This window comes from Martes martes, assembly GCF_963455335.1.
Source record: "Martes martes genome assembly, chromosome: 3".
Classification (NCBI taxonomy): domain Eukaryota; kingdom Metazoa; phylum Chordata; class Mammalia; order Carnivora; family Mustelidae; genus Martes; species Martes martes.
This window is the reverse complement of record NC_137890.1, coordinates 55,871,265-55,888,207: the sequence shown is the minus strand read 5'-3', so window position 1 is coordinate 55,888,207 and position 16,943 is coordinate 55,871,265. Positions and strand designations below refer to the sequence as shown.

The 16,943-nt window shown below is 38.2% G+C and overlaps 1 protein-coding gene across 1 annotated transcript in view; it reads right to left on the bottom strand.

Annotated features, from left to right (window-relative positions):
* Nucleotides 1-16,943, bottom strand: part of COG3 (component of oligomeric golgi complex 3) — a 73,467-nt gene that overhangs the window by 8,718 nt on the left and 47,806 nt on the right. The window contains exons 16-20 of the mRNA XM_080798181.1: nucleotides 14,056-14,145; nucleotides 10,875-10,995; nucleotides 7,985-8,073; nucleotides 7,741-7,875; nucleotides 2,592-2,667 (exon numbers count right to left, since the gene is read on the bottom strand). Of these exons, the coding sequence (XP_080654307.1) occupies nucleotides 2,592-2,667; nucleotides 7,741-7,875; nucleotides 7,985-8,073; nucleotides 10,875-10,995; nucleotides 14,056-14,145 (511 nt within the window). The remainder of the gene's footprint in view (nucleotides 1-2,591; nucleotides 2,668-7,740; nucleotides 7,876-7,984; nucleotides 8,074-10,874; nucleotides 10,996-14,055; nucleotides 14,146-16,943) is intronic.

Sequence of the window (16,943 nt, the reverse complement as noted above, 5' to 3'; positions counted from 1 at the left end):
GACAGAAGATACAAGAATGGAGTGAACTGGAGTGCCACTGCTCTCTGCCAAGCCCTCCTCCCTTAGAAAGACAGGGAAGGGGTTAATGACAAAGCAGCAAGCCCTGCTGCAATCTGTCCTGTCGTCAGCTTCCTCTCATCCACTCCTGCTTGACTGCACTTGTAATGCTGGAGAGCACAATACACCTAACACTGGGAGCTCCACTCGGATCCCACTTGAGAAAATGACAGCCCCTGTTTTGAGTGAAAGGGAATCTTTCCAAAGAGGAAAGAAAAATACATTAATAATGCATCAAGCCCCTGGGCTTAGCTGTATTAAGTACACCTAGGCCCGTTTGTTGGTTTCTACCTATTTTAAGAAAGATTTATTGCACCCAAGAGTTTCATTTACATAAACATTCAAAATAAAGTCAGCTCCTATTTCTACATAAGTTCTATCAAAGACTGAAACCTTGAGCCAAAGTCCCAATTAATCCAAAGGTGGTCAGAATTCCTTCTAGAATTGTGCTGCGTTATGGAGTGACAAGTGTGCTCCTGACTGTGAGAGGTCAGAACAGCGGCTACTACCACAGCCAACTATGATTAGCGTTTCCAGGGTGGAGGCACCTGGGTGGCTCAGAGCCATGAGGTCAAGGCCAGTCTGGCTCTGTGAGGAGCCTGCTCAAGATTCTCTCTCTCCCTCCCTCCCCACCACCCCTCCCTACCCGCATGCTTTTGCACTCTTTCTCTAAAAATAAATAAAATCCATTTTAAAAAGAACTTCCAGTGTTATCAATAAAGTAAACTGGTTTTCTTTCTTCTGACAGAATGTACTACTGTATCAAGTATGATCTCAGTTTGGTAAGATGATATTTCAATCTCACATGATACAAAGGTTTAGTAACCCTTGTAAACAATAAAACAGTTACTGTCTCCATCACAGGTAAACAAAAGACCTAAAGCAGTGACAAAGTTCATATGCAATAGAGCAAACCCATATTGACATCATCAAAGTTCTTATGACAAATTGTTGAAATAAAATCCTCTCTTCCATTCAAATACAACTGATAATTCAGTACATTTACAAATCCTCCTCCGAGATGCACAGCTACTCTTTTAGCTTCTCAGTTCTAGCTCAACTTCAAATTACCCTGAGCCATTATTAAGAATAACCAAAAATTTTTAGAATGGCCTCAATTCTTTTCCCCAAAAGAAATAAGTACCTGACAAACATATCATTCTGTCAATAAGGAAAACCAATCATATTAAAATCCTAACACTAGAGGTACCTGGGTGGCTCAGTTGGTTAAGCAAGAGCCTTTGGCTCAGGTCATGAACCTGGAATCCCAGAATCAAGTCCCACATCAGGCTCCCTGCTCGGCGGGGAGTCTGCTTTTCCCTCTGACCTCTCCCCTCTCATGGTGTCTCTCTCTCATTCTCTCTCTCACTCTCAAATAAATAAATACAATCTTTAAAAAAAAAAAAAAAAAAAAAAAAACAAGAACAAAAACTAGTACTAGATTGGGTGCCTGTAGGCAGTCGATTTCTTATGGATGCTAAACCTGAATTTGGATCTCTCTCCCTTTCAGCAAAAAGGTGCCCTACCAACTTAATACAGCTTATCCATAATTAAAACACGAATTCTTTTACCATTTTGCCCTTTCTGGTTTCAAAAGATCTCTATCCTGATGTAGGCCAGGGACCAGCCAGAAATATTAATGCTCTAAAATGATTTATTCTGGCTTAACAGCAACTTAAAATGCCACAAAATGAACCAAAAGTAACCCACAAAGTTCTGATTCTAAATGTCTGAGGTCTAATGCTAAAGATTAAAAAAAAGAAGGGGCGCCTGGGTGGCTCAGTGGGTTAAAGCCTCTGCTTTCGGCTCAGGTCATGATCCCAGGTCATGATCCCGGGGTCCTGGGACAGAGCCCCGCATCAGGCTCTCTGCTCAGCAGGGAGCCTGCTTCCCTTCCTCTTTCTCTGCCTGCCTCTCTGCCTGCTTGTGATCTCTGTCTGTCAAATAAATAAATAAATAAATAGAAGAAAAAAACCCTTTGGCACAGAAAAATTTACATTTAGGAAAGAGTAAAACTAGGAGCATCTCAAGCACATCCGCCAATCAGACAAGGATACTGTCTGCCAACTCCCCAATGACACCACAATTTTTGTAATTTTTTTTTAACACTCTAAAGATGTTAACAGAGGATATAACTTGCATAAAATGTGAAACAAAGTAATGACCAACATCCTTCATTCAATACTTGAGAACAGTAGCATTCCCTCCCTAATTTCAGACTATCAAACATAGTACTTTCATCAAAGCTCTAATACAACAAAAAGCAGATGTACAGAACAAAGGGTTTCCATCTAAGCCACATTTTATTTTTAACTCTGTGTGTATTTTTTCTTTTTAATTCTTCTTTCCTTGAAAAATGCTTTTTGAAATGCAAGTAGTGCTGGCCCATTAAGACCTGTCAGCTCCAAACTGCACCTAGCATCAACACAAACCACAGCAGAAGTAGGAAACCAACTCCTAGCTGTCAGAGACTATATAAATGCAAATTAATCAACAGCTAAAAAAAGAAATCCCCAGGAGTAAAACGTGAGTACCTGGCTGTGCCCAAGGCTGCTGTGAAAGCCTATACTTGGGTCCTCCCTGACTGGCCATCGTCTTTAATGCTGAAACCTGTGAGACAAGACAAAAAGAAAAACGTTTCTTTTCATTTCACAGCTCTCCGAGGACATACAACACCATCTGGACGTATTAAAACATAATGATAGTCAAATGAGTAATCCTAAAAAACTGCGTCATAACTCATAATCCTTCCAACTAATAACATATTTTAGAAAACTTTTGTGATTTCAAGGCATCTGCTGTCTTGCAAAAAAACACCACCGATGTCCTGAGGTATTCTGCCTGAAACATTTTAGAGAAGGAAGACAAAACTGAGGACAAAACAGGTCCCTTTTCAAGTGAACTGTTACGTCAACATTTAATTATTATTGTATGCTGTTAGGAAAATGTCACCCCAGCAGGACAAAATCTCCTTTACATACCTAGAGATTCCTTTTCTTTATTCTGTCTCAGGCAGAGAGAATGTTACGAAAACAAGATTTTCAAATAGCATCAAAGTGCTAGAGGCAGACCAACCAGTGCTACAGGCAGACTCGGATGCCCACCCTTTGTTCATGCCCCTTTTATTCCTCAGCCATCATTACAGAGCAGCAAATGAAAAAATGTACATTTGGCTGCTTAGACAAGTCTGCTCTTAAGATGTTCTCAAGATGGAAAACCATGGTGGGGTAATTGGTAACTAAGGTGTAATTGGGGAAGATGAAGGACAGAAACCACATAAAACATTTTTTTAAATGGATTGTTAGGTGTCAAAGGTGCAGGCTGTGACGTTGGCCTCACCAGAGAGTCTCATTAGAAAAATCTGAGAACCAACACTTTCGATTAAAGAAGGCCAGAAAAATATTTAGGCAGAAGACAGGCACAGACAGAATACAATGTTAAGTAAGCTCACAGGCCTTTGCTCATGCTGCACATGTGTATAAAATCACCCCTTTACTACTATCTATCCCTCTTGATATCTTTACTTTTTTATTGTGAGACGCAGCTTTCAAAAAACAAATCATACATATTATAGATAAGACAATGCTAAAAGAAAAACATGTTCGTTTAGTATGTATTATCCGAAATCTTCTCCAACATAAATAAACATCCTAACGTGTCTACATTTACAAAACAGGAACATAGTGCTCTGACATCTTTTTTCCCCACCTAACTCTAAATTCTGGACATATTTCTGTGTCCAACAGTTATGTTTTATTAGTAATGGCTGCCTATTATTCCACTGATTGTTCCAGAATTTAACCAAGTTCATAATGATATATATGCTGTCTGTTAAGACTGGATTAATTATTTTTATATTAAGGACAAAGACAAACAATATATCCATCTCTATTTACTATCTAGGTAACATACTTACCTTTAAGTCAAACTGCAGGGAGTATTTTCTTGAAAAGTTTTCCCCAACTAGCCCTAACTTTTTCATAGACCCATAGTCTCATGATGACACTGCTTTACACTTCATAATGTTTACATATTTTCTATCTTGATTTCCCATTAGGTTATTAAGTCCTTGAGAACAAAAATTAAATTTATAGGTCAAATTCTATTACATGCACTACAATCAAGAAAAAAATTTACATTTGCAGTGTTGCTGAGGAATTAATGACACTTCAGAGGGAATATTAAGAATAAACCTGTAGGGCACCTGAGTGGCTCAGATGGTTAAATGTCTGACTCTTGGTTTTCGGCTCATGTCATGTCAGGGTTGTGAGACTAAGCACTGAGACTGCTTGAGATCCTCTCTCCCCTCTGTCCCACCACCCCCTCCCCCCAAATAAAGTCGAAATACTTCAATAAATTGCTTGGGGAAAAAATGAATATTGCTAAATACAAGTCTTGAGTTTTTCAGCATAAACGGGTCCCACTAGGGGGAAACACTTTGAGCTTAGTTATGAACTTGAAATGTACTTCCTTTAAAATGCGTTTATTTAGAATTTTTGCTGAAGCAAAACCTGCACTTCAAATTTGTCATATTTTCCTGTAACATTTCTGCAGCATTTAAAGTACTATTACATATATGATCTTCTTTTGGTCCTTATAATAACCTTAAGTTGGGAAGAGGGATATAGTAGCTATCTCTGCTGAAGAGATTAGAAAAGCAGGGCTTGGAGAATCTACCTTGCTACCATTTTACTCAGGAGGTGACAAAGGGGGGCTAGAGCTCAGCTTTCTAGAGTCAAAACTCTATGCTCTTTCTACCACACCCATGACCAGTCCAACCCCTACTTGAGGGTTCGTTTCATGCAATATTCAGTATAATGAAATTCTAAGACAACAAAAAGTATCAACAGTTTTTTGGTGTGTCTGGGTGACTCAGTGAATTAAGTGTCTGCCTTTGGCTCAGGTCATGATCCCAGGGTCCTGGGATCAAGTCCTAACTCGGCCTTCTTGCTCGGCGGGGAGTCTGCTTCTCCCTCTCCCCCCTCTCCCCCCACCCCCAGTTTGTGCCGCTCTCTCTGTCAAATAAATAAATAAAAACTTTGGGGAAAAAAAGAAAGGAAAGAAAAAGAAAGTATCAACAGTTTTTGTGTTTAACAGAAGATATTTGACCCAAATTATTTTCATATGAATTTCTACCCCCAACACTTAGAACAGTATTATACTCCCTAGGGCCACCAAATACTTAGAGAAAAGATTATTTTTCAAGGAGCAGGAAATAGGATATGTTCTTTTAGAATTTATTTCTTTTTCTTAAGAAACTTCATTAGTTGTACCAAAATATTAGGGAAGATGTTTATACTAGTCAGATTAAGTTTGTAGAAATGATTGTCTTATGTATATTGGGTCACTCTGGATAACTTCAGTTTCTCATTCTGTGAAATGAAGATGTTTTACTTACTCTAGGTGCCAGAGATGTAATGAGAATTAATGAAAACAAAGCATCTCAACAAGGAGAGTCAAGGAAGGAGCTACATAACCAAAAAGACCAATTCACAGCAAGTAAAAAAAGGACTAGAATCACACCCCGAATCTTTATGTTCAAAAACAAGTCTTCAAAGAGCCTAAGAATGTTCTCTAAACTCACACAGTTTGTTTTATTATGCAAACCCACATGTATTCTAAAAATCAGCCCAAACTGTTCTCAGCTGAGAACATTTGTTGATGAGGCTTACATCCAAATGGTAAAATACTGAGACCTACAAGCATACGTCCAAATTGAAGATGAAATACTGTTCCCTTTCTGCACCTATGGATGCTGCTTCTCTTGCAATCATTTATCAAGGTACAATCACGGGCTGCCTTATAAGACGCCAATGATAATAAAAGAGGCACAAGATTCTGCACTTGCAGATTTACCTTTAAAGAAAATAATTTTAAAGTTTTAAAATCATTTATTCTGTGTCTGCTATTCAGAATACTAGTAACATCCACCAGATAAAAAGTGAAAAATGTCTGGTCCACAAAGTCTAACAAGCAATGTCTTAAACGATCACATGTATCTGTGTGAACTCTAGTGCTTATGCTGTATGCCCTGTGCATGCATGCGTCTTTGTCTCTGACTCACTCCACTCCAACGGGATGGGGGAAGGGACTGAATTTGGAGTAAGATAATGTAAAAGGGATGCTCAGTCCTCTAAGCTGTACTATCTACTAAATATTTTGAACAGACTCTGGAGAGCACTTAGGGACCAAGGTTGGAAAAAGAAAACGAGGCACCAGTGAATGACCTGAGCAAAGACTACACAGACTAAGCAGGGAGGACAGGACTGACTTCTCAATGACGTCAAGAGGCAGGGCCTTTCCCTCTCCGATCCCTCAAGGAGGAGTGTAGAAAGAGAGATGCATGACTGGGTATACAGGAGTCTCCGGTGCAGATGTGTAGCATTCCATGGAAAACCACTATATAATTCAGACTTGGAATACATGTTTCCTACATGTATCTCTAATGCTCATAGTGTCCAGAGCCTTCCAAAATGCACAATTACAGAGTTATACCAGATTTACCAAACTAACACTATCATCAATTTAGATAGCTACATCAGTGAATTTTCATTCTCTTGACTTTTACAAAGACTGTGCTTTTCCAGAAAAAGCCTTTAATCCTAGATTTCATTATAATCAACTTGCTTATGTCAGAAGATTCATTCTGCAGCTCTGCTATTGCAGAATACTCATCTACAATATTTCCTACCAGTACTAATGTGGATGCTCTCCCAAAAATACATACTACAATCTACAGACTGGCTTCCCATAAGGAAAATTTCAGTAAAAACTGTAATGGTCTTATCTGTAAATTACAAAGTATCAATAGTTGCACCATTTTTTAAAATCAAAACCCAGTAGAAACCTTTCTACCACTTCCCCCTTTTAAATTGATGTGGCAGAGGAAAAAAACACACACACTCCAAATACAACCCAGTAAACAAGTACTATATGCCAATGATAAACAAAAGAGTAGTTTGACTGCTTTAACATTTCTATATCCGCTTTTTGGGGCATTTATTACTATTTTCAGAAACAAGTACCTTTTATCTTTTGAACAAATATCACAGGCTTCAGGCATACCAGCATCGATGGCCCCAGCAAAAAATTACTAACAGATAATCTGCTTAGCTGTCTCCTGGTCATTTCAGAGATATAGCTTGTCTCCTCAGTTAGGACTTAGGTAAGTAAATTTGAGAGAAAGGGCTGTCATATTTTTACTCTTTTTATAATGTACTCTAATTCTGGACAGACAGTAGAGGCTAAATAAATGAAAGCTAATTTCAAGGATTTTTTTTTTAATTTCAAGACTTTTTAAACATTTTTATGAAGTAAAATCCTTAGTAATGGTACTTAAGCATTAAAAAAAAAAAAAAAAAAAAAGATTAGGTTGAAACGGAAAAGTCAAAATAGCCATGATCTCATTTTTGCATAGCTGGCATTAGCCAGTTGGATGGATTTTAGCAAGGAGACAATATCTGTACTTTTTCTCTTAAAAACTGAAAACTGTGCACGCATATCTAAAAGTCCAAATCAAAAAGCTTCCATTATAGGAAACACAGTGATTTCCTAGATGGAATCATTAAGATTTAGGCTTACTATTTACTGTCTCCTGCCAGAGTTTTCACAAGAGGTTCGTTCAAAAGGAAATCTAAGGAAAAATTCAAAATTACTTTACCAAATATGCACCAAGGTCTATACCTTTGTCAGGAACTCCTCCAGCTGCTCTACAAACAGCTTGGTCTGCTGCTGAATAAACTGCTCACAGGCCGATTTCAGATGACGGTCTACATCTTTTTTAGAGTCAAGATAATGTTCTCTTATCTCAGGAGTACCCTTAAAAAGAAGATGACAATTTCCTCCTGTTTTTATGTGCCTAGAAATTACCAGACATGTAAAGAATGCCGTTTATCTCCCACCACCAATGAAACAGACTCCTTCTCACCTCCAACAAGAACTCTATCAAGGCATTGTTGCTATTCAGCCTAAAAAATCTTGGAACAGTCATAGGGTTCAGGATTTTAAATGCTGCATCTGTGAAACAAAATTACTCATCCAGTGAACAGGTACAGTTTTAAAAGAAAAGACGAGTTACCGTTTCAGTGTGTTAACGTACACTAGTTATCTGTTACCACAAAAGCAAAAGCAGTTTCATTTCTACCAACTCACCTCCATGAATGGAAGAGGGTGGGATTAGTGCCAACCATCGCTGTAGTACCCACACATAATTATTTTCTAGAAGTCATACTTGAGAAATGACTATTAATCTCAATTATCCACTTACAGAAAAAAAAAAGATAAATGGTAACTGATACCTGAAAATTTCACTGCCTTATTTTTATGCTGCTAAATAGATTTTCCGGAAAACATCCATATACTTACCCAGCTTCGTTTGTTGAGTCCCTGGCTGGCACAGAAACTTATTCATTGGAAGCAGAATGAATAAACTACTGTGTCAGCCAGAAAGAAAACACCAAAAGGACGTATTTACCCCTTAACCTCCAGACTAACTAGAATCCACACAAAGTACTAACTGAGGTCTCATTGATGTTCAAATGCAATTAAGATATAATGTTAGTTATGAGAGGTTAGAGGTTTAAAAGTAAAGAGAGCAAGTATTCTTAAGTGATAGTCACAAAAGAACATTTCTTTGCTTTGCCACACCGCAGAAGCCAAGTATGAAATGCTTCCAACCCTGCTTTTTACAAGTACACACCACAACAGTACTTAACTACCTTGACCCTGATCTTACTGTAAAAGACCTATCAGACTCAGTACTGAGAGTAAAGCTTTGTTTCTGCTGTCTTTTCTACAAGATAACCTAAAAGACTGTCTGCGACAGCATACGGTAGGATTATATAGGCTTTATGATGTTTTAGGGAAAACAGACTTTAAACCAGTATTTGCCAAAATTTTAGGGCATTTCATTTTCTCACACTTTGATGGATCTATATGAGAATTAAGTAAGCAGCAACAAATTGTGAATTAGAAAAAAATGGAAGAAAGTAGATCAGCCTTACTTTGTCCCATCACGTAAATAAAGTTAAGGACTATCAGCCCCCTGGCACTCTTCAAGGTTAGGGCACTACTCCCACACCTCACACCAAAAGGACAGAAGGAAATCAACTAGACTGGTTGGGGAATGGAAGCCTCTGATAAGAATAAGCTCTAAAAAAAAATATGCGGGGGCACCTGGGTGGTTCAGTGGGTTAAAGCCTCTGCTTTCAGCTCAGGTCATGATCCCAGGGTCCTGGGATCGAGCCCCGCATCGGGCTCTCTGCTCAGCAGGGAGTCTGCTTCCTCCTCTCTCTCTGCCTGCCTCTCTGCCTACTTGTGATCTCTGTCTGTCAAATAAATAAATAAAATCTTTAAAAAAATATGCATTTTTATAAATGCAAAAACCAGGATATGTGGCTGCTGTTTAAAAAAAAATCACAGGGCGCCTGGGAGGCACACTCAGCTGAGCATCTGACTCTTGGTTTCAGCTCAGGTCATGATCTCTGGGTCCTGAGATCAAACCTAGCCCCTCATTCTCAGGCTCCACACTCAGCAAGGAGTCTCCTTATCCCTCTCACTCCCACTCTGCTCCCCCCCCCACCCTCTAAAATAAAACAAAATCTTTTTTTTTTTAAATCACAAAATATGAGTAACATGCAGGTTTACTATTCAAATTCCAACAGAACCAAAAGGTATTCTCCATGGCAGAAAGGAGAGAGCATTAGGAAAAGAAAGAGTAAACTGTTCTAATATGATTCATGATGGTTCTCAGGTGAGTTAAGTCAAGCCCACTATTTTATAAACACAGTCACTAGGGAACTAATAACCAGCTACCCTTGGAAATACCGTATTTGGAGTTCCTCTGAACCAGAGTACAGGAAATAATTTGAGTGACTATTTTCTCAATTCCCCCAATACCTAAGAGAGAAGTTCCATTATATAAACAATGGCTTAAGGCGTTAGAGCTTAATTCCCTCAGAAATGGTTAAGAAAAGATAAAGTTTAGATAAATTTGTAAGTAAGTAAGGGAAACTAGGGATATTCATGGTGTATCCTTAACTGCTTACAATCAACATCTTAGAAAGATATTTTAGAAATCATCTATTAATTCAGTCAGAGGCAAATCATTAGGACGGATATGATTCAGTGTCTATTAAGAACTCAAAGATCCTAGCCACATGATTACTTAACAACCAGCTGATTTAATAATATCCATTAGGCTTACTTGAGCACCTAATGCTCACAAAGCTCTTCAACATACATTTTCATGCTTAATGATCTCAATAACCTGGTTATTGAGAAGTTATCGTCACATGTTGATTCTGCTCATTTCACCTGGGATAGGAAAACTAAAACACCCACCCAAGATCACACAAGAGCCAGGAAATGATAGGCCAGGAACAGAACCCAAATCTTTCACTCTTAGATATCTAAGTACTCCGATTTTACCATTTTACCCAGCTGGCTTCCTGAATTTTCATGAACTGACAAACTCTACTCAATGTTTAAAATCACCCCAATTGGCTGACACTGTAAGTAGCTGTTACAGTGATTTTTCATTTTTTAACTGGTTATGGTAATATGTGGCACAGTCTAAGAGAAGTAATGCTATATTACAAATTGAAATGCTCAGAAACAGTTCCCTTCATAAAGAAAATACAGCAAGTTAGATGTAATTAGGACGTTGAAAGCTCAGCTCAGTATGAACAAGTAACATGCTTAGCAAGCACAGCATGCAAAAAAAATTGCAGATGAACATAAAATAAACCTATAACCTTTGCTGACACATTTGGACAGGTCAAACACACCCAACTGTGTCAGCCAGGACAATGAAGTACCTCTAGTTTTCTTGAGGTCCAGGGAAATTTCCTTAATGGTGAATTCAGTATGAAATGGAGCAATTTGTTCACGAAGAATCAAAAGATGCTTAATTAAGAAAAGTTGTCCATCAATCTGAGTCTAAATTATAAGACAGAAAAATGGGTATTATCAAAGATTAAATAAAAACATGTAAAACATACAGTGTTATTAATCAACATTAATCTACCGAGGTGTATGGCCCTTAACCTAACTGTATGTACCATACTCCTTTTGTGGTGCAATGAACTCTCCCCACGTTACCCATGTTAGAATTATCTGGAAAAATCTTGCTGCAAACTCTTACTAACATTGTCACCCACTCATACTTCGTCAGTCCAAGAAAGTAAATCAGATTAAAGGTTATAAAGTAACACATTTAGAAAAAGAAATCAAATCTATTTTAACTTGATTTAGAAACAGAAGAGATAAAGTGACCTAATCTTGGCACAGAGCAGGAAATAAAGAAAAGGTCAAAGCATAAGCACAACTCTGACCTCTCCTGGTTTTCCAGTTTCTCTTCAAGTACCATGGCTCTATTTGGCCAAAGTGGTTTCAATATCCAGAATATCAGAAATATTCATATTTATACAAAAAGAGCTTCCAAATCCAAAAATGATTTGGGGTTACCATTTTGGATCATCCTGCCACCAACAGAGCACTGACTGTCTATACCCTGAGTCACGACACTTGCAACTGCCCTGGCAGGACCCATCTAGAAGAGTCTTATGATTTAAGTTTAGTTCTCAAAGCTCTGACCCAATCCTAAAACAGTGAATAACTGTAACTTTCACTTCCAAAAAAAGTCTGTATATTAACAAGAGCAAGGCTGCATCTGCTCATTCTTGCTGCTTAATCAAGACAGAATCTTACTTTGAAAATATTTCTAGTAACATCATACTGTATTGGGAAAAGAATAAAATTGTCCTTCAGTAAACAGCAACAATTTTAAAGGGTAATGTTATTAAACAAACTAACTCCTCTCTAGTGTCTCTCTCTCTCCTCCCTCCTTCTAAATAAACACATAATCAATATGCAAGTATGATTTATTTGATGGAAACTCACTTTGCACTCTGAAACACAGAGCATTAAATAAGTAGGAAGCACTACACATTTTGAATACTTGCTCTATTTTTTAAAAAACTAACAACTCCAAGGGGAAAAAACAGTATAATATAGATTCACTGTACTAGAGCTGCTATAATCCAGCAAACATATTTGGTGTTCAATTAAGTATGGCAACAACTTCCTGCCTTAAGAAGCTAAGACATTAAGTGGTCATTTTCATTAATCACTTTTTTCTTGAAAGGCAAAAGTACACAAACTCAGCAACAAAAATAAATGAGCTGATGCTTGCCAAATCGAGGGCTTCCCCACACAAACTTAAACCCCTTCTAATATGCAGGAAGCAGAGTTACATAAAACAGGATAGCCTCATAGGGTAAGGATGAAATAATCAAAAAGCCCTTCACTCCTCCCTTTAAAAAAAGGAGGTGGTGTATGAAGACATAAGCATATAAACTTATTTTTAAATTAGGTCATTTCTTTTCCATCTTATCATCTAAGAACTACATGCTCATTCTAGAAAACTGGAAAATAAAGAAGAGTGTAGAGAAAAGAAGGGAAAATCATCCATATTCACCCAAAAGCTTTCAATGTTAATGTTTTATTGAGTGTTTTCATTACATAAAGTCATAATGTATATCTGGTTTGTATCTTTTTTTTTTTGCCTTAACATATTTAAGTTAAATGTCACTGCTTCATTAAAAAAATTAATGCCTGTGTAATAGTCTACTCTATGAAGTATGAATTTACTTAACCATTTGCCTAACATTAGACATGTTTCCTGATTTCATGTATTATAAGAAATGTGAGAGCTCAGGCTTAGAAATACTTTTTAAAAATTAAATCTGTCTGTCTACAGCTAACTTTCCATCTTCTTTCCAACATCTAAAAATGTCATTGCAACCTTCTGTTCCATGACTGGGAGAATGCAGCAGTCACAATCAGGGGTACAGCTCTCCTAGAGATGAAACCCAAATTCGTTTGAGGGAAGTTTTTTTCGTCACTTTTTTTTTTTTGCTTTCTTTTGTCTTACCCTAATTTATCTAAAGCCTTGAAGTAAGAAATCAAGTTTATAAATCTGGAAGTCCAGAAAGGTTCACAAGTTTGAATACTCCAAACAAGCAAAAATAAGTTTTCCTGGAAACAGCCCCCACAACTTAGTCCCTTTAGGCGACAGGCATTTTAATGGACAGTTAAATGAAGCAACATTTTTGACGATGCTATTAAAAAATTCTCAGGGCCTCCCGGGAGCAGCCTTCAGCCCCAGATCGCTTCTTGATTAAAAACTGTAAGTCATGAAGTCATGGCAACTACTTCTAGTCATGCAACCCATGGGCCACAGTTGCCTGTCTTCTAAATTGACTTGGCTGATTTCCTCCAAGTGAGGCCATGCAACTATTTAAAACCATCACTGAAGGGATGATTATAAATTGCTATGTTCCCTTATAAACACTGTTTTGGTCTTTCAGGGAAACAGGAGTCTACTACCTTCCCAGCTGCTAAGGCTATAGTAAGAGACCTTTACTCTATAGGATTTAGAACCAAAGTGGCATTTTCAGTACTTTTCAGCAAAGCTGGCACTCCTTCATACAGTGTGGTCTTTATTTAGCACTGTAATAAAATACAATTGAGCCTTCAACAACATGGTTTGAACTACACTGGTCCACTTATATGGTAATTTTTTATAGCATCGTACTATAAATGTATTTTCTCTTCCCTGTGATTTTCTTAATAACATTTTCTTTTCTCTAGCTTATTTATTGTAAGAGTATAGTACATAATACACATAACAGACAAAATAGGTGTTAACTGACTATTTATGTTATCAGTAAGGCTTTCAGTCAACAGCAGGCTATTAGTAGTTCAGTATTCAAGGAATCAAAAGTTCTATAAGGATTTCAAACTGTGGGGGAAAGGATCTGAGCCCCTGTCTTGTTCAAGGGTCAACTGTTTTAGATTCTCTTAAAGGGCCTCAATTAAATCATATTGAACAAATCCTACCACCAAAATGGCTTTAAATTTCTGTGTCTACAAATAAATGCTATATTCCACAATATTATTATAGGTAACAAGATTTCACCTAACACTTCATCAAACCTTGTTTTTGCTGATAGACTCTGATGCTCCAAGTAACGACTGAATGCAGGCAGACAAGGCTTCCTGTGATAATCCTTGGAACACTGCCCTCTGGTGAAATAAAACAAAAACATTACCTGAAGTGCTTCACAACACAGGAACAGAGAAATTATATAAATGGAGTATAAGCAATTCAACAATGAATGCTTGCTTGCCCTCATCCACTGGATGGACTTATATTACTGGCAAATATTCCTCCTAGAGTTTCCTATTCCCATGCAACCCGTCTAGACCAACAGATAGTTCTGTAATTTGCATCAACAGTAATTTGCATCTCTCAAAACTCTCCCGTGACCTTTCAACAATATTTCGTTACCATCTATTTCAGGCTAGGCTCTGTGCTAAATGCTGGATGCCCAGTGGTGGGTGGACAAGGCAGATGTGGGTCTGACCCCACCAACTTTAAGACAAAGCCTCAGTAAACCCACTTCTAAAAATGTATCCCAAATAATCAGTATTGCATTATAAAATTCATGCACATGGCTCTTACTACATTATTTAAAACAGCAAAAAAAAAAAAAAGCAAATAAATGTTCAGTGATGGGGGAGTCAAGCAATAAAATACTAGTAAATCCAAATTACAGGATACTGTGCATGAAATATAGGAATGCCGAAGGAAGTGTTAAAATTTTTGTAAAATATAATTAGGTAAAAACAAAATAATTGGGTTATAAACAGCATGTGAAGTATGATTCTTAATTCTGTCATTTCTATATCTTGTCAGAAGTGTGGCGTGTCGGTCTGGGCAGGGTCACCTGCCGGTCCCTTGCTTCCCTCCCTGCCTCCATTCCACCTGAGATGGAATTAACATGGAGGAATGTGAGCAAAACATTTATTATGGGGGCGCCTGGGTGGCTCAGTGGGTTAAAGCCTCTGCCTTTGGCTCAGGTCATGATCTCAGGGTCCTGGGATCAAGCCCCGCATCGGGCTCTCTGCTCAGCGGGGAGCCTGCTTCCCTTCCCCTCTCTCTCTCTGCCTGCCTCTCTGCCTGCTTATGATCTCTGTCTGTTGAATAAATAAGTAAAAAATCTTAAAAAAAAAAATTTGTTATGCGGCCACAATCCTGGGTCCTGATCTCTACTTGATGCTGTTCTCCTTTTGTACTGCTTCCCTCTCAGTTGTCTCCTATGCAGCTTCTGTAGTAAGAAAAGATTAGGGATGCCTCTTGCTAGGTCACCGCTCCTGCCTGAGGAAGACCAAAGATCAGCAGCCTCAACTAAGACCCACTCTTCCCCCGCTCAGTCTTAATGCGTTTTTCAATAGACTTGGCTTTCCTCGCCTTAGATGGTTAAAGAGAGAGGAATAAGATTCAGACATAGCTAGGTTAAGAAAAAAAAAAAACAGGCAGTCCCAGAAGATAAAATAAAAACAGGTAGAGTTGCGTCCTCAGGTCTACCCTACTGTTTGGCTCAAATCCCTCTTAAGCACCGAAAAGGCTTCACTAGGGTCTGTGATGACAATGGGTTCTGTGTGGAATATGCCCCCATGTGTCCCCCTGTGATCCTGGCTCTACTCTAGGGAGCTTCCTAATCCTAGCCTCATACTGTCATTCAGTACACCTGCTAGGGAAACTGGGAAAGAGGAGATTCCAAAGTCCAAACTTCCCTCTAGAAGACAGCTCATTAGCTGGGCAAAAAGGCTGAGACATCTAACTGTACAGGTGATCTGGCTGCATCCTGAAAGTCCCAGAATAGGCCAAAAGGTATTTTCTGGTTAAATTTCAAAATCTCTCCAAGTACAAACTCCAATAACTATGTAGCTTAAAATAGATACACAAAGTACTGTGCACTCTACTGAACCAATGAAACTGTGCCACCTTGTTCAGCCCCTAAGCCTCTGAGATACAGAACATCTCTTGCGGGGGGGGGCGGTGAGGGGGCTGGGGAACATACACATACCCACTTTGCTCTCTGTTCTTAAACAACAGCTTCAGGATAATTACATTGCTGTTGTTATTTTGTCACATTTTATATGCTATCTAAGTTGTATCAAATTTTAAATTACATTCACTGAATTTCAGGGGCGCCTGGCTGGCTCTGTTGGAGGAGCACTCTTGATCTTGGAGTTGTAAGTTCAAGCCCCATGTCGGGTGTAGAGATTACTTAAATAAAATTTTTTTTAAATTTAATCTTATAAACTATATCAGCAGCAAACTCCTAATAGTAAGTATAGACAACTATAATCTTTCAAGATTGATAATCATATCATTAAACATTCTTGAATGCTTACAATAACTCTGACCTAAAATCAATGCATTATGATTAAGGTCGTGCTTCCAAAAAAAAGGTACTACAATTTCAGCAATAACTAAAATTAGTCCATGGTTTCTGAGTGACTTAGGGGCACCTGGATGGCTCAGTCAGTTAAGTATTTGACTCTTGATTTCAGCTCAGGTCATGATTTCAGGGTTGTGAGATGGAAAGAGCCCCATGATGAGCTCTGTGCTCAGTGTGGAGTCTGCTTGAGATTCTCTCTCTCCCTCTGCCCTTCTCCCTGCCTCCCCGCCCCGCAATTCTACTCTCAAATAAATAAATCTTTTTAAAAAATGTTGATTAAAATGGAGTACAAAACTAAATTAATGGGGTGCCCAGGTGGCTCAGTCAATTAAATGTCCTCAGGTTTGCCTTAAGTCATGATCTCAGGGTTGTGAGATCAAGCCCCATGTCGGGCTTAGCAGGGAGTCTGCTTAAGATTCTCTTCCTCTCCCACTCCCTCTGGCCCTCCCGTCAATCCCATACATGCACCCTCTCTCTAAAATAAATAACCTTTAAAAAAAAAAAAACAAACTAAAGTTAAAAAAACTAAAGTAAATGCATTTAATAATAAATTTATACTAAATGTGTACTATA